Source organism: Protopterus annectens, chromosome 5.part0 (genome assembly GCF_019279795.1).
Source record: "Protopterus annectens isolate FY-2018-M chromosome 5.part0, PAN1.0, whole genome shotgun sequence".
In the NCBI taxonomy this organism is placed as follows: domain Eukaryota; kingdom Metazoa; phylum Chordata; order Ceratodontiformes; family Protopteridae; genus Protopterus; species Protopterus annectens.
In genome coordinates, this window is record NC_056735.1 from 1,763,047,815 (window position 1) to 1,763,075,241 (window position 27,427).

At 39.5% G+C, this 27,427-nt stretch overlaps 1 protein-coding gene across 5 annotated transcripts in view; it reads right to left on the reverse strand.

The window, feature by feature from the left end:
- Positions 1-2,486: 2,486 nt before the first annotated feature.
- LOC122801886 (sodium/myo-inositol cotransporter-like) overlaps positions 2,487-27,427 on the reverse strand; it is a 125,891-nt gene continuing 100,950 nt past the window's right edge. For 3 of the 5 annotated variants that reach the window (XM_044071563.1, XM_044071562.1, XM_044071564.1), the window contains one exon: positions 5,575-8,120. In XM_044071563.1, the coding sequence (XP_043927498.1) occupies positions 5,638-7,776 (2,139 nt within the window). In that variant the 5' untranslated portion in view covers positions 7,777-8,120 and the 3' untranslated portion in view covers positions 5,575-5,637. Of the gene's footprint in view, positions 3,720-5,574; positions 8,121-27,427 lie in introns of those variants that run through there. The other 2 variants (XR_006364816.1, XR_006364815.1) reach the window with 1 other exon arrangement.

Genomic DNA, 27,427 nt, shown 5'->3' on the forward strand with positions numbered 1-27,427 from the left:
CAAAGCACCATAACAAACCCACTACCAGCTACCTCTGTGGATTACTGCTACTGTATCCTATGCACTACAGAATATGCTGGAAGAAGCAACACAGAAGTACCTTCCAGACCACAATGGAATTAAGTACTTTACAAATAACTCATAAAGACAACGGGGTCTGCTGTGCTGGAAACCTGAAAGTAAAAATTCTTTTACAGTCACAAGAAAAAGAAGAGTCACAGAATGTTCTGAATATATGAGAGGGAAGGACCACTGGATACATTGCATATAATGTCATAAACAAGACTCACAGGTCTATAACTGTTTGCAGTCCTGCTTCCCAATTACAGATGCTTTTAAAACTGGTTAAAAGCTTAAAGAATGTCTCATGAGATGATTAAACAGCTAACCTCAGTCAGAATGGTTCCACAAGTGCCCAGACATCACAAATGGAAAGAAGGTAACAACAGGTTCAGTTTGATGGCCATCAGAACAAGATAACTAAGTGGTCTGCCTGAAGGCAACTAGATTAAGGACACAACAAATCTTTACTTTAATATCTGCTGTATCTTGAGCCACGGACACGGGGACTTTATACCTGACAGACTTCCGAAAAAATAAAAGAAGTTTGCTTTGGCTGACACAGTTGACCTATATATATATTAAGATTACTTAGGACCACAGTGAACATGGTCCTAACTGGGAAATGGAAGATGCAAATGGAGCAAAAAAGGAAGACAGATTACGCCAGCTAGTATTGACACGGTGTACAACATCTTGCCTGATTCTAAACACATATACAGAAAGGAGTCAGAGAGTGAATAGGACTAGTTGAGTTATGATGCTTTGAAAAACATAATGGCATTTCAAAAGAAAGTTCTGATCCTTTCTGCTGAAGAACTTTGATACAGTGTACCATATCATACTGCTAAATAAACTGGAGAAGTTTAGAATTAGGGCTGTGGCAGCATCTTGATTTAAATATTAAATCTAAGATTACATGCAAAGACCTTACTAAGGCTGTGCTGCCTCTTTCTCTGAATTTCCTGCTTCACAAATGGTGTCCAGCAAACCACAGTACAATGTTTGCTCCCCTTCTTTTCCTTCTGCCAGGTAATGTGCCAGTATCACCCACATGTTGGCAATTCAATATTATTTCCCAAAGGTCAAAACTTCTCACTAACTCAGAGATGAGAAATGTGATAACAGATTTTGGAAACACACATCCATCCATCTTTCCACAACCCCTTTTTCCATTTTTGTACGTGGACCTGGGGTGTCACTTCAACAGTGACAATCATCTAGAGCTCCTGTTCACATTGTTGGGTGGCTTGTCCTACCATGGTTGTTCTTGCATACTTAAACACATGCACACTCACACCTACAGAAAACTACTGCTGGTCTTTAGAATGTGGGAGTAAACAACTTGTGTATGTGTGTGTGAGTGTGTATGTATGGGTATGTTTCTCTTCTTTTCATTGAATTTGAGCTGCTCATTTTCAGTATACGTAATGCATGGCTATGGGATTCAATCATTTATACAACATCTATCCGGATATATTTGAAAAGCTTTGTTTTTGCCATATACCACGCATCATTAAATTATACTCAACATATACATTATTGATCCAGAAACTCTGTAAGGATCATACTCCAGAGGTAGGCAAAGTACACAAAACAAAGAATAAATCACCAAGAACCTCCATTTTACCTCCTAATCTGACTGTGTGCAGTTAATTTACACTATGCAGCCGGATATGCTATGCATCTTAGCCAATGATATTACCAGATAAACATGCTTAATGTACAAAGTGTATATAAACAGTATTCTGTATTTCTTTACTGTCCTTTTGATCAACCTGACGTTATAAATTTTTTTTTATATACAAACAACTTGTTTTGGCATGTAAGTCTACTATATGCTTGCTATGTGCTCCTATTGATTGGCAAGTATCTTTGCAGTTCTTTATTTCAACTATACACAATTATTCCCAGTAGACGTTGTTCAGAGGATAAACAGAATTTTAAAAATACAAAACAAACAAGCAAACATCAAATCCTTTTCACTAAGTTAATCTTTATCTCTCATGAAGGAGAACAGCAGGTTAAGTCCCATGTTTTTGTAAAAAGGTTATTCCATTTTAAACAAGAAAAAGATTTAATAAGGAATGTATTGGCTCCTCAAATGTGTAAAAGGTATTCATGGAAAATAAATTAAAATTGAGTTCCATGTGATATAAAGGTACTATCACTGTCTGCGATACCTGAAAGTTAAAATATAATACAAATGGAATCCTGTTATGAGATCACCTGTCTGACTGGCTCAAACAAATCCCATACCAGCACTGCTGCATGTGAGTTGAAGTGATAACACACAGAAAAGTTCATAAAGCAAACTGCTGTGAGTTGTCACAAGTCACAAGGTTTTACACACACACACACACACATATATATATATATATATATATATATATATATATATATATATACACACACACACACACACACACACACACACACACACACACACACACACACACACACACACATACATACATACGGATTAGCAAACCATATGCAAATAGAGGTACAACATATGTCAAATGTGTTTATGTGCATCTGCACATATGTAAAGTACAAGGAGAGAGTCTGCTTGCAGGACAGGAGTAGATAAGTGGGACAGCTGGTACTGCATACAAAAGATGGTAAGAGGTGGGGAGTACAGCATGCTCATGTTGATACCTACTAAAACCTGACACATATCACTAACGTCCCTAAACTCAGGGCAGGGAGGACATGTTGCCAAAGTCTATACTACAACGATACTCTCTTGACTCCACTCTTCTCTTTTTTGTTGCCTGTGAGAAGCAACCCTCCCAGTATCATATGTAGGGATTCTCTGCATATGCCAGTGACGTGTTTTTTTGTCAGTAAATATCGGCAATTGGCAGCACATTCCTGTTGTATCTACTTGGCATGTAGCTGAGTTTATTTATCTGGATGGGTTTCAGGTTTTTGTACCTGTACAAATATCACACCTCCAATACTGATACCTCTGAGGCAAAACCAAACAGAGAACATGAAATTCGAGATAGTGTATTGTATGTGGGATTTTTGCACAGCAAACTCTTTGAAATAATAGACTTCATAAATGGCACCCCCGTCCCCCTTGCCATTTGGTGAGCATGCTTTACGAAACCAAGTCCATGTCGGCCAAATAATTCTTTTTCAATCACTGACAGCTATTTCAAAACTTTGCCTAACTAGCTGGGAAATGTAGGCACAGTTTAGACTTTTATAATCACTTTAGAAAGGCAAAAATGGAAGGTAAACAGAGAGACAGAGAATTCATTCAACCCATCTTCCAACAAATTTGTTAGCACTAGAAAGCTGGATACTTTGACTTTACATAAATATTACATCAATAAAGTTTTAACAATGCAGCCTAAAAATATTTGATAGGAGACTTAAGAATGCTGATAAACATTCAGGAAAATGATCTCCCTGTACCTGCATGGAGTTTCGCTTTGGTCTTTGGTTTCTTCTCACTTCTCGAGGACATGTGGTTAAGTGAATTAATACTACTCAAACACTGCCCATAGATGTGCATGTGCCCAGCAATGGACTGGCTATCTGTTTACAAGTTGTTTCCTGCCTTATGGCAGCCGCCTGCTTTGGTAGGGTTCAGTTTCCTTGGCTAGAGGAGGCACTTAAGTGGAAAAAAGGGCAGATGGAAATGCCTGATTTAAAAAAAAAAAGTAAATAAGTTTTATTACTGCACTAAATGTGAGAAGTTGGTAAATGCCAATCAATGAGCTTTTATTTACTGCACTGTTAATATCCTCTACATAAACATTAGTATGACTGAGGTTTGTAATATGCATAAAGTTACTCAAAAGTGGCTTAAATATTTAAGTAATGTTCTGCCTCAGAAGTATAGCACCTATACTTTTCCAATTCTGTTCAACTTTACACTAGTAATTATGCTTTAACAGCTGGCTACTTACCATATTTTCTTACTAGGAAACTGCAAGGCTTCTAACATTTTTACTAATCAAAGCATGTACTCATTATATAATATTGTTTTACGTTTGTTTGTAAAGTCTCGATTTCAGTGATAATAAACAGCTGTGCAGCCAATACACAGCAATATAAAATTCAGTCTTGTTTTACACCAAAGCTATATAGATACAAAATATGGACATAGCTTACAGTATAACAGAACCAAGCTTGTCAGTTAATCATTAAGAAGCTCAGTGCTACAGAGAGAGAGAGAGAGAGAGAGAGAGAGAGAGAGAGAGAGATAAGGGTTGTGAAAGTACAGGAAATGTAATAATTAAAAACACATCCAACTGGAGAAATAAGCAGTTAAGGTCTAGGTCAAGTGGTTTTCATCTGCTTTCAAAGTCTGCACTTCTGCATTAAATTAGTATGAATGAATTCAGTATCATTTTACAAAGGTGACAGAATCTTTTCTTACTGAACCTGTGTATGCTTATTAAATGTACCCTCATTGCTTTATGTGTCACTGAGTTGTACTGTATACATGCAAACATGAATGCACACACTCAAGAATATACAAACTGTTTCATAACAAACTCCTCAAAATAAACTGTTTTTTTGTTGTTGTTGTAGTAAAACAGCAACACAACAGTTACTAAATCTATCAGTACAAGCCACAGCAATCTGACCTGCATTGTCAAAGTCCTGCAAAGCAGTGCTACAGGCCCGGGCTACTAACAGTTGATAAAAGTAAAGCAATGTGTGGCAGGATCATTTTCTAACTTTCATATCAATGCCTAAACGAGGGTGGATCTAATTTGAGATGGGTAATACATGTACAGCTTAGGTTTCAAATTAATTTATAAATGACAGACACACAACATATCTGTTTGAAAGAAGACCCACAGAGGGGTTGAAAAAGTTAAAATCATAAATGTACTGTTAAGTCTTTATAATTCATTAGGGTTTCTACCAACATGAACCAGGTTATGCGAAAACACTCATACACATTACAGATAGAGAATGCTGAAGAAAAATGCTGCAACATTCAGAGAGTTATACTCTAGATTCTTCTATTATAAATGATACTGACTCTTACAGTAGTTTGTTGACAAATATTATAAGGTTTATGAGAATATACTATTTATTTTCTGGTTAATATAAACCCTGTTAATCCTTCCAACTATTAAATGCTGTAATGAAATGAAACTGCTTTATGGTTATCAGTGTGTAAAACACTGATGCTTCCCCCTTAAGCTGGGGTGCCTCAGCAGTTCCAGCTGTAGAGCATGTGCTACCTTTATAGAACATGTGCCAGCTTTCTGGTTGATGCTGGACCCTATAAGAATGCAGGACTAGTTTTCTGGACCATGCGAGACCACAACAGGTCCTACCACTTACTGTAATGTCTATTTTAAATACCACAAAGGCAGCTTCTGCCTCATGTATGCTTTATCTCATTGAGATTCAAAATGTTCAGATAATAATCTAATAATTGATCAAAATATAACTTGTCACCTCTAAGTGACAAAAAGGTAATGCAATAATGGGCATGCATGAATATTTTCTTTACTGAAGCTGCAAAGGCAAGACTTTTTCAATCTAGCCACATTTATTTGGAAGTTTAAATGTGTTCAATACCCTTTTTTAACAGAGTCACAAAGAGAAGTATGTAAACATGAATATGCCAACAATACAAATTACAAGCAGTCCGATGTTTAGCATTAGCTGGATTTTTGGAGTTTCTTCAAGCATTTGCAAACAAACTTCATCATCCAACATTTCAACAACAGCATCTTCTTTCCCATTTTCCTTCTGGTAGCCACAAAACCAATGTATACATTTCCAGCACAATTCTGCAGATCTCTTCTGACTTTCCTGCTTATGTGTCTCTCTCACCAATGTTGCATGTCCATCTAAAGAATATTCCAGGGGTGTGCCTACTTCAGAATTATTTGGAGATGTTGTACCTTTAACTCCATCCTCAAGGCCTGCTAAAAGCTTCATATTAACCTTATCATCAGCCGAAGAAAATACTGCACTTCCATTATGTTTTCCATTAGGAATGTTGTCGTTGTTCACATAATTCATTTTACTTTTGCCATTTACTTTATACTCACTCTTTGATAAAGTATCTTTTCTGCACCAGTAAGCCCAGATGGTAGTTGTCTGAATTTGTTCCTTTTTAGGTGAAGCAGTCAGAAGGCTAACAAACACAGCAGTTAGTCCAGTAATCCAAAATAAACAGGCAGCAAAATACATGTAATGGAAATGTTTAATAAAGTATGGTCTGTTGTCAGGTTGGTCACAGTCAGGTTCCCTGTACACAAATGCCAATATCATCCTGGTAACTCCTAATATTGAGCCAGTCATGGCACCACAGAAGGCTCCATGCTCATTACAACGTTTCCAGAAGACCCCTAGAAGAAAAAGTGCTGCCACAGGTGGTGTAAGGTAACCGGCCACTTCCTGAATATAAAGGTAAGTTTCACCACCCTGCATTTCTACAACTATTGGTACCCAAGCAATGCTAATGCCTACCATGAAAACAACAAATACTCTTCCCACAATCATAAGTTCCCGAGATGAAGCAGTTTTTCTTAAATATTTGTATATATCAAGAGTAAATATAGTGCTGGCACTGTTAAATATGGAATCCAAGTCACTCATCAGTGCTGCAATCATGACAGACATCATAAGCCCACGAAGTCCAACTGGAAGAATGTTCATGACCAAATGAGGATATGCAATATTGGAGCAACCTGCTCTGCTGCCACAGACTGCCATACAGTGCTCTGGGTTTATGCAGACAACTTCATTTGGAAAAAGGACTCTTGAAATCATTCCTGGAACAACGATAATGAACATGGGCAATATTTTCAAGAAGCCCGCCATTAAGGTAGCACCTTTGGCATGAGCAATATTCTTAGCAGCCAGCACCCTCTGAACTATAACCTGATCAGCACACCAGTACCACACAGACGCAGGTGTCTGACCCAACAGGAATCCCAACCAAGGAGTGTCCTCATCATTTAAGTCACGTAACATCTTCAAGGAGTTAGGCTTTGGATAGATGCGACAATAATTTGTGTGCGTGAAGTTGTTTGACATCAATATCTCTGTAACATTTGGTGTTGCTAGCAAGTACTTGCGTTTAAGTTCTTCAAATCCACCAACTTTCAATAAACCTGCAGTCATAAGTGTTAGAGCACCAACAACCATAAGTAGTGCTTGAACAGTGTCTGTGTAGATTACAGCCACAAGTCCTCCTGTTATGGTCAGAAGAGCAGTCATCCCAATCAGCAAGATTACAGATGCATAAAGGTTCCAGCCCAAAGATTCTTGGATGAACAGGGCACCAGCATACAAATCCACTGAAATTTTGGTGAAAATATACAAAACCAAAGATAGCACTGCAAAATAGACTTTAATTCTCGTGCTCCCATAACGTTTAGACAGATAATCAGGCATTGTGTATGCTTGTGATCTTATGTACACTGGAACAAACACCCATCCCAACAGCTGCAGAAGCAAGAGTGCATTCAACTCCCATGCCGCTACAGCAAGCCCACTTGCAGCCCCTGAGCCAGCAAGCCCAATGAAGTGTTCACTGCCAATGTTGCTGACAAACAAAGAAGCCCCAATGGCAATCCAAGTCATTGACCGACCAGCCAGAAAGTACCCACTCACAGTGCTTCTGTTGGACCTCCACATGGCAAAAAATCCAATGCCCATCACAGTCACAAAATAAAGTGCCACAACAGTAATGTCTGCTGCTGCCATTGAACCCTTCATTTTCTCAGCTGCCCCAAAATATTAATAAAAAAAAGAAACAATAAAACAGTGCAAACAAAAATGTTGCTCGTCTGGCAGGAAGCTTGTATGATATGGGTGTTACACAAAAATGTTTATTATACTGCAAATACTGCCGCCATCAATTTGAAATCTTGAAGGAAAAATGAATGGATCACTAGGTAAAACTTGACGATATATTTTCTTCTGTTTCTTAAATGCAACTCTGAAAATATGACGTGACCTTTAGCAATATCATGTCCCAAAATACAACCATAATTTACTTCACTGAAACACTTTGGCAGTTCACTGCAGCAACTAAACTGACAACGTGTAGCACCCAAGTCCTGCAAGACACAAGAGAAAGCAATATTAGCTATACAACTTGTTAAATCACAGAAAATAATGCAACTTTCTGAAGACACAATAATGGACAGAGTCTTAATGGTAAAAAGTTATTCACATGATACTACATTTTAACTAAAAAATCCAAATTCTGAGCATTCGTACAAAGACACCATGACTGTATTTTGTACAATTGTACTGTCAATGGAAACAAAAGACAATGAAACACTAAAAAAAGTGCAACCCCAGTGAAAATCTTTGTCAAACAATCTAGGAAACTGTACTTATATAAAAAAAAAACAGTGAGAAGTACAAGGATCTAAAGGGAAGAAAAAAAAGGTTGTGGAACCAAAGAGGTCCTTGAGGGAAAAGCATAACTGCCCTATTTTTTTTTCTTTTTACCAAAGCTTTTATCAAAAGAACTTACAAAAATTGAGAATATCTCACAAAGATGAAGGCACTTGTTGACTTCAGTAAAAACGACAAATGAAATTTGGATGAAAATGGATAATGTTTGCAAAATATAGGGCCTGGTGACATTTTCCTCCTCACGCTAATGAAGAACAAACAAAATACAAAGAGAAGAGAAGGAGTTACTGTGCATTACAATAGGTGAGGGGAGGAGTTACTGTGTATTACAATAGGTGAGGGAAGGAGTTACTGTGTATTACAAGGGGTGAGTGAAGGAGTTACTGTGTATTACAAGAGGTGAGGGAAGGCATTACTGTGTATTACAAGAGGTGAGGGAAGGCTTTACTGTGTATTACAAGAGGTGAGGGAAGGAGTTACTGTGTATTACAATAGGTGAGGGAAGGAGTTACTGTGTATTACAAGGGGTGAGTGAAGGAGCTACTGTGTATTACAATAGGTGAGGGAAGGCTTTACTGTGTATTACAAGAGGTGAGGGAAGGAGTTACTGTGTATTACAAGAGGTGAGGGAAGGAGTTACTGTGTATTACAAGAGGTGAGGGAAGGCATTACTGTGTGTTACAAGAGGTGAGGGAAGGCTTTACTGTGTATTACAAGAGGTGAGGGAAGGAGTTACTGTGTATTACAAGAGGTGAGGGAAGGCGTTACTGTGTGTTACAAGAGGTGAGAGAAGGCTTTACTGTGTATTACAAGAGGTGAGGGAAGGAGTTACTGTGTATTACAAGAGGTGAGGGAAGGAGTTACTGTGTATTACAAGGGGTGAGTGAAGGAGTTACTGTGTATTACAAGAAGTGAGGGAAGGAGTTACTGTGTATTACAAGAAGTGAGGGAAGGAGTTACTGTGTATTACAAGAGGTGAGGGAAGGAGTTACTGTGTATTACAAGAGGTGAGGGAAGGAGTTACTGTATATTACAAGAGGTGAGGGAAGGAGTTACTGTGTATTACAAGAGGTGAGGGAAGGAGTTACTATGTATTACAAGAGGTGAGTGAAGGAGTTACTGTGCATTACAATAGGTGAGGGAAGGAGTTACTGTGTATTACAAGAGGTGAGGGAAGGAGTTACTATGTATTACAAGAGGTCAGGGAAGGAGTTACTGTGTATTACAAGAGGTGAGTTAGAACTAAAGCTTGGGAAATGTTTCAGTGCTGAACTGACTTACACAAATCCTACAGGTTGAAGAGAATGAACTAGATTATCTGAGATCTTGAAAAGTGCTTAATAATAACATCACAGTTTGATGTCCAGTATCTCTTAATGGAGGAATGTGAAAGGATCACAGGAAGCCATCAATTCACAGTATACGTAAGTGAAAATAACCTGCATTCATCTACTTTGCAGGCAGCATTACAGTGACACTATAAATGACAGCAAAAAAAAAAAAAAAAAACACCGAAACCATAGGCGTTTACATAAAAAACAAAAAACAGCTGACATTTTCTGAACATGATGTAAAAGCCATATAGTGCACGTCAGCCTTAAAAAGTCACCCCATTACACTTCTGTCAATAGAAAAACACTAAGCCACCTGTTAAACAACAAATACTGCAGTAATACAGCAGATGTCAGAAAAAAATGGAAGATAACAGGTGTATGAAAAATGCAGCATGTATTAACACACATGGAAACACAGAGAAAGACAGACGTGCACATCAATATCTGTTTAAATCTAGCCATATATCTATATACCATTTTCTATATTTTAAATATATATATATATATATATATATATATATAGAGAGAGAGAGAGAGAAGGAGGGAGGGGGAGATATGTAATAGATAGAGACTGATAGTTATATAGATAGCTACAGATAAGGTGGATACATTCTACAGTAATATGGCAATGTCAGAAAACAACAAATAAGATTACAGTAATATAAGTAGAAAATGATCACAGTGCATTCATGGTTCACGTGAGGCTTGTATTTTTCTTCATGATTTCCCTGTTATCAAAGTCACAGATTTATGAATAGTTTTAGGTGTCCATTACCTCCACTACCTCTTGACACACTCAAAGTGGTCCCTCATATATGTGTTGGCAGTAGAATAAATTCTCCATTACCTTCCCCTTAGATCCTTGTAATGACATAGCCCATCTGTTCCTGATTTGCTAAAGAATTTTAATCTGCTTATTCACAAAATGTTGATTTTGTAATGAACAGCATTATTAGTTACTAAGTATGCTAGAGTAATATCTACAGGCTTCTTATTTTATCAGAATACAAATTAATACAAATTGTTTTAATGAACTTCTGAAATGAACAGCTATGCTCAGTCTCTAAGACAATTTTAGTACTTCTTCTTAATGTATATGATTGACTGTTGTGTCCTGTTTTGTGTATTTCTCTTCTCTTTACCTGCATAGAAAGCAGTCCTCTGGAATTTTGTCTCTATTTTTTAAGGTGGTGAATAAGCATATCATGCTCTGTCATCCCCATTAAATACATTTTCTACTCTTTCAATGACTTCTCAAAGATTGTCCAAAAATTAATCTTCAAAGTCCTCCTCAGTATCGCCCACAGCCTGCAGTGACATTATTGAAATGTAGATGTGTACAACTGTACCTACCACTAATGTAAACAGTAGGAATACTATTCCTCCCTCTTTATGCCAACCCATCAGAGCACAGACATGGAAACACACATGCACTCACATGGCATGTGCACACACTAATAATGTAAATGTTCACCAATTCACCTGTGGCACATCTTTGGGAGGAAACCTGAGCACCAGCGAAAACATGTCAACACAAGGAGGATGTGCAGGCATACAAAAGGCAGCCGAGGTGATAATAAAACCAGAAAACAAAATGTAGTGAGGCACCCATTCTAACTGCTGCACCACAGTACCTCACAATATATTCCTCTGCAGTGTAAGACATAAGCTTAACTACTTACGTTTGCTGCATCAGTACATCCCACTGAGATTACAGCCCTTTTTCAGGGGAGACATGATTTGCTGTACATACTTATGAAACAAAATTTGGCCAGGGCACTAGACAGATCCTTTGTTTTTCCTTCAGAGGCCTCAGTAGAACTACTGAAAAGCTGGCTATGGTGGAGTGCATGGTACCAAACAGGTTGTGGCTACCTCAGAGAAGGTGGCTGAAGTAGGTACTAGGCGGAAGGGTAGTGACAAAAACATTGCATATTTTGCTGCTGGAAGAGGAATTTTCTATAAAACTCTGAAGAGAAAATACTCAGGATTTAATAGATAATGTCCCCTTTTGAGGAACTGAAAAAATGGATCGTCTAAGATGGAATTTGATGCAGATGTTAAGTCACTGAATGTCGATGGAGAGTCAAACATGATAAAATTAACAACAAGCATGGGTAATCCTGAGACACTAATCAGGAGGTCAATTTCTTTTTTTTTTTTTCACAGCTGGTGAACAATATGAGAAGGAACACTGATGAAACCAGAAGTGACTGCAAAAAAAAAAAACAAGGAAAACAATGTGTGATACCAAAATAATCTAAAAGAAGAATTCCAGGGTCGAAACTGCAGAAAGCTACATAGAGGTGTACTGAAATTAAGTGATTTGGTAAACTGGACTGAAACAATGCAACATGAAGGGCTGCATAAAAAAGGCTGTCAGTGCTTGGGAAAATTTTTATGAGACATCATGTAGTACTGGTTTCAAAAATATAGTTGGGACTGTGCTTGATTCCGCTTTTGATCATGAAGTTTAACTACTGATCCCATTTAAAGTTACTCACTGATTCTCATGAATAAGCTTTAAGACTGAGAGGATGCTGATACATTTTTAAAGTACATCTGTGCCACTGAAGAGCAGGATACAATAGGGAGACATAGATGCTGATAAAGGACCTGCATTCAGAACTACCATTATGATTAAGAATGAAACTGTAATGCTCAAAGATGAGACATTCTAGCTACTCACAGACATTCTGTAAATCAAGTCTGAATTTATGTTCAACACTGAGGGCTTTTGGAAAATGAGAAGTGAAAGGGTTACAAAAGTAAGGTCCCAGTAGTCTAACTTATTTATGTAGCAGTGTGACAGAGTTTAATTTAATGAGGTAGAGTTTTTTCAAATGGTGAGGCCAGACTTCCCAAGAATGCCCATACCTGCTTCAGGGGAGGTACGGGCAAGTCTGGAAATGGTGGTACTTGAAAAGTTTGCAAAAATTGACAATACTGAATGCAAAAAAACTGAAAAAGAAGCCCAAAATAAAATAAAAATATATGTTCATTTGACCAAACCATAAAATGATGAAACAAAAATTCAAATGACAAAAAAGTGTTTTTGCAAGTGGTGGATGCCAGCTTATCATATCTCTAAACTTAAACCTACCATCTCCACAGTCATACAGACTCAAAAACAATTAAAAATATCCTACACAGTGAGAACACGTAAAACCCACTGCCTGTATTAAGCAGTTGAAAAGTATCAGTAAAAAGCCAGAAATAATGTAAAAACACATATCCAAAACCAAACACAATTTGTAAATGATTCTCTAATCCAGTTATAAGGTCAACAGAATGCAAGTTTTACATCAAGACTCTACAAAACTGACTGGTGTGTCTCGTAATCAAATAAAACTGCAAATAAGAGATTACTGAAAGCATGTTTTGTTTTGGAAGTAGCTTAAATGTTGAATGATAATGGTCACTGACTATGTATATCTGACTGGAAAGCAAATCAACTGAAAAATAAGTCAAATATTCTTATGTTACTGCACAGATTTGTGTGTGTGTGTGTATATATATGTGTGTGTGTGTGTGTGTGTGTGTGTTTGTGAGTGTACATGAGCAATTTATGTGCTGAGTTGGTGGGTGAGGTGGTTCCATTTTTTCTACAGTGCAGCATTTACTTTTAAATATGTTAAGAAAGGCTCATTCTACAACAATATAACAGCCTATGGTGCAATAAAGGTGGGTATGTGCAGGAGGGTTTTACTTAAACCATATCAGTCCAAATGAATAAAGACCACTGACAGAGAGGACCTCTCACAAATACAGCTAAATGACTGAAGGACAATTTAGGGCTGTACCCAGTTTGGATTACTGAGTTGCAGAATGGACCTCTTTGTTTTCTTTGGTACCAATAAAGAATACAGAATAATGTCCGAGTCCTTGCTGCCAAACTGAGAAATCTTGGATGGCTCTCTTTTTCAGAAGCTTTCGTATGAGGGATGGGGTGGGAAAGAATCAGCATGATGTAATCTGACCTCTGCATTAAATGATGAACCAAAAGTCTACCACATGGAGGGATTTCTTCTCTCTGACTGCCTTTGAAGAGGGACAGTCAGGTGAGGCGGCAAAAGCATTAAGATCGAACCTGAGAATGCTGCTGACCATCTGAGCCTTCAGCTGCCTTTAGCTGCTGTGACTGAAAGTTGCATCTAAATAATGAAAGATGCTGATTCCTCTACATACTAGACAAGGAGCACTGTGACGTGAACATCCGGAGCCGTACTGGTCTATCATTTTTCTTGCAACCTCTTCACATGCTTATCAATTTCAGGGCCAAACACCAGAGATCACTTAAAGTTTGCAGCCATTATGGATGTTTTGCTGTACTCAGTGAGCAATGTAAGATGCAAGAAAAAGTGCTGACAGAGTGTAAAGCCAGATCCTACTGTGAGCACAGGCCGTTCTGCAGCACTCTATGTTATGTGGACCATCTGGTTGCACATGATGGTAGAAGTGGATATTGATCTTTAAGGATGCTGTAAAATATTTTACCCACCATGTGGTACAGTATGCCGGACATATTTCTTAGGACGTATAACATCTGTGTTAAACAGTATCTGTAGTTAATAATGTTAGTTGTGACAATGTGGATGAGTTGTATACCTGCTTCCCAAAGTGGTTCACTGCTCTAGAGTCTTTATGTGTGGTAAATGCAGTAGAACTCAGCAGCACTGGTTTCACTGAAGCTAAGGACATAATGTCTAGCTTCAGACTCTGCAAAAACTAGCCATTCCTTGGTTGGCCTGAACACCATCTCTGCCTTTTTTGGGACAATGGCCATGGTGTCATGGCTACTGCATGCAGTGTTAGTTGCACCTTTGTTGAAACACCTTTGCAATTTGTTGTGGCAACCGATATGTCATTTGTAGATATAACAAACAGGAGGGCATTGTTTCAGTAGCTTGTGCACTTTTGTTGCTTTAACTGTAATATTTTCACAAACTTAGGATCATCTGTTGTGGAAAGTGGGGAAGCTCATCCCTTCCTACTTTTCTTGGTCATCCGTTTCTGGTTTATTTATGTTTCTCTTCTAACTGTATGGTTTCAAAAAGACATTCTGCAGGACTTTTTATGGAATGCATATCAGTGTTCAGTAAACTACAGGCTTCATTTGTATCTAAGTATCCTCTTACCAGGTTGTTGCCACTGATGTAGGTGGTAGGACTGTGAGCTGTACAACTAGAATCTGCAACTACTGAAAGAGAGATGTAGCTGGCATTACAGTGGCTTGAATTGGTGGACCCATAGCCACTGGTAAGGGTGATCTATCGAAACAGGCATTGAAATAATGCATGCTGAAATCACTGACACTGTGTAGACTGATATGTGGGAGACTGACAACTGCTGAAAGTTATAGGTAAAGGAAGATTCCCTGACATTAATGAAACTAACTTTGGAGTGAATGACATCTATACAACTGGCACAAGCTGTACCAACATCTCTAAGACCAATGTGAGCAGAACTGGTGATGGTCTGCAGGTAGTGAAAGCTGAGGTCTGCAGCTTTGGTGCTGGCATCACCTGTGTTGTTGAAAAAATACTAGAAAATGTAGGTGCCTTGACACTATAGGGAGAGAGCACCTCAGTCCTGGAAAAGAATGGCTAGTAGGAATGAATTTGAACCTCTTTTAAGTTTGTTACTGCTTACACTTCTGTAGGAGGAAAAATTGGTAATATTTTTTATTCCTACTAGAATATTTTGATGATAGATGTTATCTTGAATAGTACATTGAAAGTCAAGGTGTCATTTTCTACAGGGAAAAATCTGAAAGACATTCTTGTTTGCAGCTTAGAAGGGAAGCTTGAAAGAGTAATTTTTTCTACATGTTTAAACAAAAGTTATAACCAATAATTTTAACTTTGGATTTAAATGTTTTGACTTTACTAGTTGTATAAATACCAGCAAAGTAGTGCAAATTAATGGCATCTCAGTTTGTCTTGTCATGTCAAAAATATTAGTCACTTGACTTCCTTTATCCATGGAAATAGCCAGTTTTCTGGTGTTATGGTCAGTTGACAGAGAAAATTGTCCAGTGCTGCAAGTACTAACCTTTATCCCTACACTGCACTATCTAGTAAAATTAACAAAGAAAGCGAGAGCTGTGAAAAAACTGAAAAAGACTTCAGGAATGGCTAAGATCTTCAAAGTTAAAAACCTAAAAGCAGGCCTGTCTGTAGGAAAAATTAAAAAAAATATATAAACCTTCTTTTTACTCAGCGATATCCTTTCAAGGGTCTCATTAGAAGAACTCTGCTGCCCAACAGCAGGCTGTAAAATGTGCAAGTGACCTTCAGTGGTATCACACATTAAAAAGATTTTGCCCATTCATGCCATAGTGCGGTGGAAACCACACATTCATATTTAACGCATGAAATCTTGAGTGCTAAGGGTCAACCAGTGTACTCATTACTAGATCTGAAAGACATCATTTCTCTGCCTTTCCTTTTTCAATAATTGTTATCAGTCTAACAGACATCAACAATGCAGGTCCAACCTACAGACTGCTGCCTATTCTCATACAATCACTTAAAACTGGTACAAAAGTTTTAGAAAGGCCTAGGCATCCACTCAAAGGCACTGATGATGATTTTATGTACCCCAGCTCAATGAAATAATTCAGATACAGCCTGCATATCATACCCTATGAAAGATATACAGCTCTGCTTCTGTCAAATGTAAAAGTTACATAGTCACTATAGGAACAGATGGCACTGGCAGTTTCATCTCCTTGCTTGCAGAAACTGGACTGAAAAGACAGCCCTGCACCAAAATGTTTCCTACTCTACCACAGTCTATCCACTTTACCAAGTGCCTAAATTCCAAAATTCAATTTTTTCCAGACTGTTAAAGGCAAAACACAGTATAAATAACTCTCAAGCTACTCCAAGCCATGTACCAAAACAATGGCCTCAGTCAAGCCTGACACATGGGGAAGGAGGACAGGATAGTGATGGTGGTGAAACCGTCAATGTAAGTCTGCCATTACATTAAGTACATAACTGTCATACCTGACAAGGGAGATTCATTTCTGTTACCTATAAAACAGAGTTCCAAGCATGGTCCCGTGGGTGGTCCCCATACAAGAATGTCCTAAATAATGGCAAACCCAAAAGATGACGTAAACCTGGAGGTCACATACAGAATATAGTATCTTACACTGCAGCCACAGAACTGTCATCCATGGAAGCATTTTTAAAGAAAGCATTCAAAGTGGCAGATGGAGGAATAAAGGAAAACTTGTTCCGGTATTTGAAGTTGATTGGTAATGCAAAAGGGTCACAATGGAACAAAGTCTGTGCTACAGAATGTCTCAGAAACCACTCCTGGAATATTAAAAGACAGCAACTGTCTTATCATGGGATATAACAGGCAACAACAAGAAGACTGGAAGGAAAGGCCTGTTCCTATATTCTTATGGTCTTCTGACAAAGGAGACATGAGTTCCCACTGCCTGTTTAAGACCAATGCCATGTCACTGGAGAGGATGGCAAAACAGTGGTGTGAAATAAGTCCTGAAATGCATGTGAGTTAAGAAAGATGGCCCCCATTTCTGGAAGGATGATGGACTGACCATGTTCCTTGGACCATCTGATCAAGAAAGGTTGCCACTCACCTAAGAACAGAGAGGGGTCCATGGTCACAACTGTCAGGGGAAATGGAGAATGAAAAGTGCCTGCCTATAGACAGACTAAAGAGTTCACCACAGGACATCCTAGATTTTTTTATGATGCACTTTTCCTGCAGTCCATCAGCCCTCTCTTAATCAGTAGTCCCATATGTCTCCCATCAATGCCAACCAAGATGGGCTATTTATGCAAGAAGTCATCACTCACTTCCTCAAAGGATGTTGCTAGCAATCAGCCCTATACCCATCCCTCAAGCGCAGAAAGTGGTTTTCCCAGTCTCAAACGAAATCCCACTTCACTGACTGCTTGTACAGTGTCAGCTACCCTCATTCTATCCCAAGAGATGATAGAGAGACACCTTTCCCTTCACCCCCCCCCCCAACCTGGCTTCCCCAGTGCTGGGCCACTAACTGAACCCCAGTCACTTTGGTCACAATTAGGGTTCCATCCGTCTCTACCACAGAGCGAGGCACTTCTCTAATACTTTAAGGAGAATTTACTGCATGTACAAGCCAGTCTCGCTTGAATCTTGATGATCTACTGGAGCATAAAAGGCCACTGAAACTGTGGATGGCATGAGCCCTAGCTCTCACTGATAGACAGCTACAGTAACCCAGTCACTCTAGATTATCTGAAGAGCTGAAGACCTGATCAACTGAATGTTCTCCGGTGACAGTAAGGCTCGGTAAGCTAGACTGTCCAAATCAACTGCATGGGCATCAACTAGGATTTCAGTGTTTACTTTTATTCACAAGGACTGAAAAAAGCCGGAGAAATTACTCCCAGAAGCTGTCTTTACATGCTCTGCATTGTCAGTAAAGGGGAGTAGCTTCAGTAGCCTGGGAATGTTTTGGGGGCTGTGCTAAGTCCCACTTTGTCCTATTCCTACAGGTGACAGAAGCAAAACTCCCAGCATTAGATCATAAATTTCATTAAGAAATAAGAAGAATATTATCATTATTCTGAAGAAAAGAAAGAATTTTATTTTTGTTTATTTATTCTGTTAACTACATACAGGGAAAGGTATATTATATTCAAAAATTAAAACTAGCCACAACACATTCAACAAGTGAAGTAAAATACAGTAATAAGTGGTTCTACAATAAATGCAGGTAACTGAAGATGACATGACAAGTCTTTCTCTGCAACATGCAACCTTGATAATAAAAAAATCTAATGAGGATTGTAATGGCTCAATGAATATCAGCCATGTTACATCAGTTAAAACATAAAATATGTTTAAGTGTGGTAGCAGGTACAACCAAGATCTACAGGGCTATGGTGTATTCCTGATTTCTTATCCCCTTTCCTGGACCACCTCTGTGGGACAAGTGGGATCCACTGTTAGATCAGCTGGATGGTGAAGCAGATGGGCACATACCCCTCAACCTCTTAGTGCTAGACATCTGGACAAAGCCGGGTAAAGGTCCAAAAATAAGGACACATTTTAAATATCGCTCTTATAAACTTAGAATGTTGCTAGAGTAACAAGAGTTTGTGTTAACATACATTTTCTATGGATTTGAAGTCTGAAACTCAAATGTCTGTCATTATTCAGTGACTTCAATCCTCAGATCATCCAAGTGATTTGCCTGAAAACCACAAATTTTATGAGGAATTGGCCAAAAATATGAGGAAATATCTTGACATTCTGTGAAAATCTTGACAGCTGAGAGGTATGGACAGGCATACAGTCACAAATGTGGGAGGAATCACAATGTAGTAATACATTTTTACACAGTTAATAACCATGCCGAAATAGCAGTAGTCCCCTTCAAACTTCAGAAGTGTTTTCATAGGTTCATAGGTTCATACTAGGCTAGCTGCCCTAGGACATTTATAAGCCTAGCCAGAGTGGGTTTGGCTTTTGCCACCCATTTTAAATTAATTTTGCTATGCCCTTTTTCGAGGTTAGTATACTGTGCCTCTGTCTAACAGTGACACAGAAGTGATACCCGGGGTAAACCTACGATCTCCCATCCACTCATCAAGATTCCTCTTGAAGAGAGTCAGTGAGGGACTCTGCCTAACCTGGACAGGGATTTTATTCCAGAGTGAAGGGAGCCTCTGGGTTATGAATCTGTCCTTCCAGCATGTCCTATTTATTTCAGTGCTGAGGTTCAAGTCTCTCGAGTGCGTAGCTCGATGGGATTTGGATTTTCTGAGGTGCAGCATGTCCATTAATTCCGGGTTGGACATGGCTTTATACATCAGGCACAGATCGCCTCTGAGCAGGCGGTATGCCACTGAGTAGAGCTGGAGTTTCTTTAACCGGGCAGCATATGGCATCTGTTTGAGCCCTTTGATCCTCTTGGTAAGGTACTTTTGGGGTCTTTCCAGTTGCTGCAGGTGTCTGGTAAGGTACATCCCAAAAGTGGCATTGTACTCAATTATGGGCCTGATGAGGGATGAGTAAAGAGGCACGATGACCTCCCTTGATCTAGATGTGAATCCCTTCATGATTAGGTGGGCTATATAAAATGTTTTTCTAACCACTTTGGCCATGTGGTTGTCAAATGAGAGATTGCTATCAACTTGGGTCCCCAGGTCCCTAATTACTTCTTCTGTACATAATGGATTATCACCTATGTGGTAATTTGTGGGCACTTTGTTTTTGCCAAAGGGGATGACTATACACTTTTTGGCGTTTAGCTTGAGGCCATGGCTCTGGCACCAGTTGTCTGTTTCTATGAGGCCCTTTTGGAGGATGCTTGTGTCGGCTGGAGAGTCGATTATGGCGCTCAGTTTGCAGTCATCTGCGAACTTGGTCAGCCACAGTCCTTCCGTGTTGGCCTGTACCTCCGAGAAATATATACCGAACAAGAGAGGTCCCAGGACTGAGCCTTGTGGGACGCCACTTGTAACTGGTTTGGAGTCTGACATGGCTCCAGCAATTCTAACCATGTGGGTTCTGTTCTTGAGCCAGTTTTCAACCCATCTAGTGACATAGGGGTTTATATTTAAGCTGGTGAGCTTATCTATAACGCCCGAGTGGGGTATTGTATCGAAGGCTTTTGCAAGGTCCAGGTAGACTGTGTGGACCACCTTCCCCTCGTCAATGGCCTTGGTGACTGTTTCAAAGAAATCAACCAGGTTTAAGAGGCAGTATCTGCCCTTAACAAAGCCAAACTGGGTAGGATCCAGTGTCTGTAGGTCCCCAATATCTTTATTTATGAGGTCCATGATGATCCTTTCCATAGCTTTGCAGACCAAGCTAGTCAGGCTTATGGGGCGATAGTTTCCAGGATCCGTTGAGGCACCACCTTTGTGGAGAGGGACCACTGTTGCTGTACGCCACTCTTTGGGTACATATTCTGTAGTAAGGCTGAGATTGAACAGTAGTTTTATGTTTGGGTTTAGCTCTTCTTGGAGTTCATGTAGGACGCAGCCCGGGACACCGTCTGGTCCCATTGATGCTGTGTTTTTTGCTTTGGAGAGGGCAGCTCTTACCTGAGCATATGAGATGTCAGGGGGGCAGCACTCTGGTGGGATAGATATTTGCCCTCTTGGTGGGGGGGGGAGTTTGCGCTGAACCTGTCAGCTAGGATGTTGGCAATGTCTGTGGGTTTGGTGTATTTTTTGTCATTTTGGACTCATTCTGAGCATATCTGGGAATTCCCACCCAGGTTCCTAACATAACTAAAGAAAGCCTTGTGATTATCCTTAGTGTCCTGTGCAATTTTTCTCTCGAAGCTGGCCTTAGATGATTTTATGAGTGCCCGTAGTTTTTTGCTAATACTGATCAGAGATGCCTTCCCTTTTTGGGATTTTGCTCTATCATGTAGTAGCTTCCTCCTTCTATTGTATAGTTTGTTTATGGCTGGGGTCCACCAGACAGAACGTCTGCCTTTGGAGGATTGGGTCTTGGTTTTATTTGGGATTGCATGATCCATGCATTCCTGAAGGTGTTCATAGAATGTGTTTATAAATGATTCTGCTGTCTGGGCCGTACTTTCCACAGGCCTGGGGGCTTTGAAGGATTCCACCTTGGTTTTGAGGAGTGTGAAATTTGCTTTAGAGAAGTTTTTCTCTGTGGTTTTCAGGGCAGGGGGTGGAGTCGGGATGTGAATATCCAATGAGATTAGTTTATGGTCTGATCTTACCAGTGAGGGATACACTTCTGGTCTGGAGCATAGTCCCCATGTTGGTGATGATCAGGTCCAGTATGTTTTCCCCTCTTGTGGGAGTGGTAACAAGCTGTTCCATAGCATTTGAGTTTATAAATTCTAGGAACCTTTGGGCTAGGGTGTTGGAGCTAGAGTAATGCTCCCAGTCTATGTTTGGGTAGTTGAAGTCGCCCAATATAATGGTGTTTGGAGAGACCTTCATATTTTCCAGTGTTCTCAGGAAAGCCGAGTGGGGTTCCTGGGTTTGGGAGGGTGGTCTGTAGCAGGCTATAAACTGGAAGGCAGTTTTACCCAATGTTAGTTGCACATGGATAGTCTCTGATCCTTCATGCTGTGCCACCAACCTGGAAGTGTGGGTATCTTTGACGAATATTGATACTCCCCCTCCTTTTGTGGTTCAGTCAAAGTTTTGGGGCCGAAAAGCATGGTATGAGGTATAACCTGGTAGTGCTGGGGTGCTCTCGGGAGCCTTGAACCAGGTTTCTGTTACTGCACAGATATCGATGTTCTCCATGCTAAGGAGAGTTTCGAGTGCATGCATCTTGAGGTTTAGACTTCTGGCGTTGAGTAGCATTACTCTTAGTTTCTTATCCCTTGTGATACCTATGGAGGTGGGTTTGTCTTTTGAGCGTTGCCTAAAAAAGGCACTATGGGGGTAGCAAGAGCCTTTGCCAATATCCGAAAGCCCAGGGGTGACAGGTGCAAGCCATCCCTAGCGAAGCATCGTGGCTTGTCGAGCATGTCATCCCATGATGATTCTGTTCTGTGCTGGGACTGTCATCTTCAAGATGCTGTCATCATGCAAAAAAGCATTGGATCTGCTTTTCCTCGGTGTGCACACTCAAGTGGAGTCTTAACATCAGATGGGTTGTTTGGCTCCCTCTAGCAAGGCAAGAGAGATTGTCACAAGGCAGCTGAGGCATTCATAAATTAGTGGTTTTTGGCCAAGAATGTTGAAGTAGTATATTACTCCATAGTGGAATGCTCTTTCCCCATAATTAGATTATTTGCTACCCAGATATTGAAGGTAAGATATACTGTTACATATTGTTTTTTATACATTGTTTCAAAAAATCATTGAAAGGACAATTAGAAAAGGTTCAGCACCTATTTCTGCAGAACTACAATAAAGATTCCTTGAATGTTTTTGACAGTACTGCATTACACTATATGCTACTTCCTTACCTTGGTATAAGTGTAAAAGTAATCAACGTATGGAATGACATTCTAGGATCACAGACAGTTCAGATCTTTTTAGAAAAAAAAGTACACATTTTCAGAAAAGCATGCTTATCAACCTATGGCAGAGGCCAGGGGTCTGTGCTGATGCAACAGACTGAGAGAAGGAAGGTTCACCCAGTGCATACTGCCTGCTGCACTTATCACAATGTAAATGATGTCATTGCATGTCTTTTTTCCCAGCTAAGATTAGTGGCTAGCCATCACAGTATGATGGCTATGAGCCCCCTTCTGCTTTACCTGATCAGAGTCCTTGCTTTGCATTCTTGCAGTGAATAACCATAATGTTCTCTCTTCTGAGATACTGTTGGGCACCCAAGGAAGGGATGTTCCCAGAACTACAAGTAAGGTATCGTTAAGTGGTACCCTGAACAAGCAACTGGGCAAGCAGGTAGGTAGCCATAGTGTTGTGATGGCTGTGCAAAAACAAAGAATTTTTAATCAATCAATCAATGATTTACTAAGGAACCTAATTAGTAGGCACTTTACAAAATGCAAATCATAACAGAACAATTACAAAACAAATATAAAAAATGTCAAACAAAGTGAGACAATAAACAAAAATTAAAAGGTGATAAACTGCAAATGAAGCTCTCAGCTATTACCTCCTTTATTCTTTCATCATTTGTAAGTGCAAACCAAGCTGGTGGGTGGAAGGAGCTCCTGTCACCAACCACCTCCTTCCAAGGGTGTCAGCTTGGTGTCTGAGCTACTACTACTGGTCACCAGTGAACCTGCCTACAGCCAACAGTGGAGGTGCCATGGCTCATGTCCATCACACAGCTGTTGGTTCTTCCTTGCCCACTCAAAAAATGTCCTGTGGGCTCCAGTGCAACCGAAACCTAACTGCTACTATATAAGATACAAAACCTCTGTAAAGAGTGGAAACTGACACCTGCAGCTGGATTTCCTTTTTCCTTCATACATTTGAGGGAATCCCCTTTTCTAGCACTGGCAGCAGTAGACACCTGAGCTTTTGCTACATTAACTTAAATACATCTGCACAAACTGAAAAAAACACCACAGTAGCATCGTCTTGAAAATAAATCTGTCCATATCTCAAAAAAACATAAAAAACTCCCATGAACTAAAGGAAGAAGAAAAACATAGTAAACACATTCTCAGTGCAACATTCAAAATGCAGTAAAACTTAAAAGAATTTTCTGTTGGTGGTTTGTTTTTTGCACAGGGTCAGCACGCACTCTCATTTTATAACCATATGTATGTATACATACATTAGATATAGATATATACATAGACATAGATATATGCATGTATACTAACTCCAAAATTGTATTAAAGACTAAAATGTTCAACTTTAAAGTTCATATTTCTGTGTTAATCTTTTTACCAAGGGACAGCAATCCCTTAGGGAAATACTATGAGTTAGTAAAGCTCACTATAGCTACTACTTTGTTTCTCATCCTCTCTTGCCCACTGCCAAAGCATTAAAAAGTAAGAACTTTATAAGTGTTTCTGCAGTTTGGGGGCCTATGTCTTCTGAACCTATGGTGTCAGGCCTCAGCGTACACATCACTGGTCTTTAAATATACCACTTATGAAGTCATATCAACAACCATGCAAACAATAAGACACTAGAAGGCATAAAATTACCATTTCAGCATTTTCTATAAAAATGTTTAATGTCTGACTGCAGTACTTGTTTGAGAACAGGCACCCTCTTCTGTTCAGATCAATGTTGGCAGTTTTTCCTCTATTAATTAATTTTTTTTTTGAAGTTCTGTTTTGAGTTAATAAATTTAACAGTATAGCCCCTTAAGTGCATTAAGTTTCAGAAAATGGGCTCTGCCAAGCAGAATAATCCCACACAAAATACATGTACAATAAAATAAAGGATGGAAACACTAGTTTATGACAAATGAAAATGTTTAGCTGCCCCAAATGAGTGATTTTTTAAAAACTGAATATTCTGTTTGGCACAGTATTTCAATTATTGTACCATCACTACTTAAGTTAACAACTAAATATAAGTAAATAAACAGGGAAATAATATGCACCAATTCATTAGAAAGATTTGATGCAAACTTATAAAAGTATAAATCAGAAGGCAATACTTTTTTCTTTGTACTTTATGGGAAAAGTTAAGACAGGCACTGGGTGACAGTGAAGAGTTACCGAATAGCTGGGTAACTACAGCAGAGCTGGTAAGGGAGACAGCCAGAAAGGTGCTTGGTATGACATCTGGACATTGGAATGAGGAAGTACAGGAGAGTATACAGAGAAAGAGGTTAGCGATGAAGAAATGGGATTGTCAGAGAGATGAAGAAAGTAGACAGAAGTATAAGAAGATGAGATATATGGCAAAGAGAGAGGTGGCGAAGGCTAAGGATAAGGCGTATGAAGAGTTGTATGAAAGGCTGGACACTAAGGAGGGAGAAAAGGACCTGTCCTGTACCGATTGGCTAGACAGAGGGACCGAGCTAGGAAAGATGTGCAGCAGGTAAGGGTGATAAAGGATAATGAGGGCAATGTACTCACAAGCGAGGAGAGTGTGTTGAGTAGACGGAAAGAGTACTTGGATGGGCTGAAGTATGAAGAGAATGTCAGAGAGAGAAAGAGAAGGTTGGATGATGTGGGGATAGTCAATCAGGAAGTACAATAGATTAGCAAGGACGAAGTAAAGACAGCTATGAAGAGGATGATGAATGGCTGTTAGTCCAGATGTCATACCTGTGGAAGCATGGAGGTGTTTAGGAGAGATGGCAGTGGAGTTTTTAACCAGACTATTTAATGAAATCTTGGAAAGTGAGAGAATGTCTGAGGAGTGGAGAAGTGTTTTGGTACCGATTTTTAAGAATAAGGGTAATGTGCAGAACTGCAGTAACTACAGAGGGATGAAATGAATCAGTCACAGCATGAAGTTATGGGAAGGAGTAGTGGAAGCTAGGTTAAGAAGGGAAGTGATGATTAGTGAGGAGCAGTATGGCTTCATGTTGGAAAAGAGCACTACAGATGCAATGTTTGCTCTGAGGGTGTTGATGGAGAGGTATAGAGAAGGTCAGAAGGAGTTGCATTGTGTCTTTGCAGACTTACAGAAAGCATACAACAGGGTGCATAGATAGGAATTGCGGTATTGCATGAGGAAGTCGGGAGTATCAGAGAAGTATGTAAGAGTGGTACAGGATATGTACAAGGATAGTGCGACAGTGGTGAGGTCTGCGGTAGGAGTGACAGATACATTCAAGGTGGAGATGGGATTACATCAAAGGTCAGCTCTAAACCCTTCCTTATTTGCAATGGTGATGGACAGGTTGGCAGACGAGATCAGATAGGAGACCCCGGGGACTATGATGTTTGCGGATGACATTGTGATCTGTAATGAGAGTAGAGAACAGGTTAAGGAGACCCTGGAGAGGTGGAGATATGCTGTAGAGAGGAGAGTAATGAAGGTCAGCAGGACTAAGACAGAATATATGTGTGTGAATGAGAGGGAGGATAGAGGAATGGTGAGGATGCAGGGAGTGAAAGGGACGGTGTACACGAGGGTAGTGAGATCAGCTATGTTTTATGGGTTGGAGACACTGACGAAAAGACAGGCACCAGAGCTGGAGGTGGCAGAGTTAAAGATGTTATCCTTTGCAATGGATGTGACGAGGATGGATTAGATTGGGAATCGGTATATTAGAGGGTCAGATCAGGTTAGACAGTTTGGAGATAAAGCTAAAAAGGTGAGATTGGATTGGTTTGAACATGTGCTGAGGAGGGATGCTGGGTATATTGGAAAAAGGATGCTAAGGATGGAGCTGCCAGGTAACAGGAAAAGAGGAAGGCCTAAGATAAGGTTTATGGATGTGCAGAGAGAGGACATGCAGGTGGTTGGTGTGACACAGCAAGATGCAGAAGATAGGAAGAAATGGAAACAGATGATCCACTATGGCGACCCCTAACGGGAACAGCCGAAAGAAGAAGTATTTTATACTCAACAAATCAATTTCTGAGTAGCAATACGTCCCCTTTTATTGTTTGCAGTTTTCTTCTGCTGGTGAACAGCAGGTCATCCTTATAGCAACATGTTTTCAAGGTTGTAACTTTGCCTCCTTGTGCAGATGTGGCTTTTAATTTGTCACTAGCATAAACAGCAACACTACCACAAATCGGTCCTTCTATCCCGGGCAGAAAAACCTGCATCATAACAAATTTATACATCAGCCATAATATTCTCAGAGAAATGCTGCAAGCCAAAATCTATTTAAAATGCAATGTGTGTTTTATAATTTGTTTTTTTCAGAAAACATTACAGTGTCACAGTCCTGGAAACAATGTACTATGTATGATACATTTCATTAAAAAAATGAATGCCTGCAGAAACACTTTGTACTCATATTAATGAAACTTGGATTATATAATAGAATATTAAAATGCTAAATGCAGCAAAAATAATACTGATGTGAAAAATATAAAAATGCTGTTTTTCAGAAAATGCAGATCAAAATTCATCTAACTAAAACAGAATTCACTGCGTTAAACACTTGTGTTGTGCATCTCCATGCCAGCAATAGCAACAGATAAAATAACAAAAAAGCTGACAGCCTACTGCAGATAGGAAAGGGTAGCATACGTTCATCTTTCCTACATCCCTTTCTCAACTTTAATATTTTTCACTCCACGTTAACATCAATGTTTGGGTTGGAATATTACTGCAAGTGAC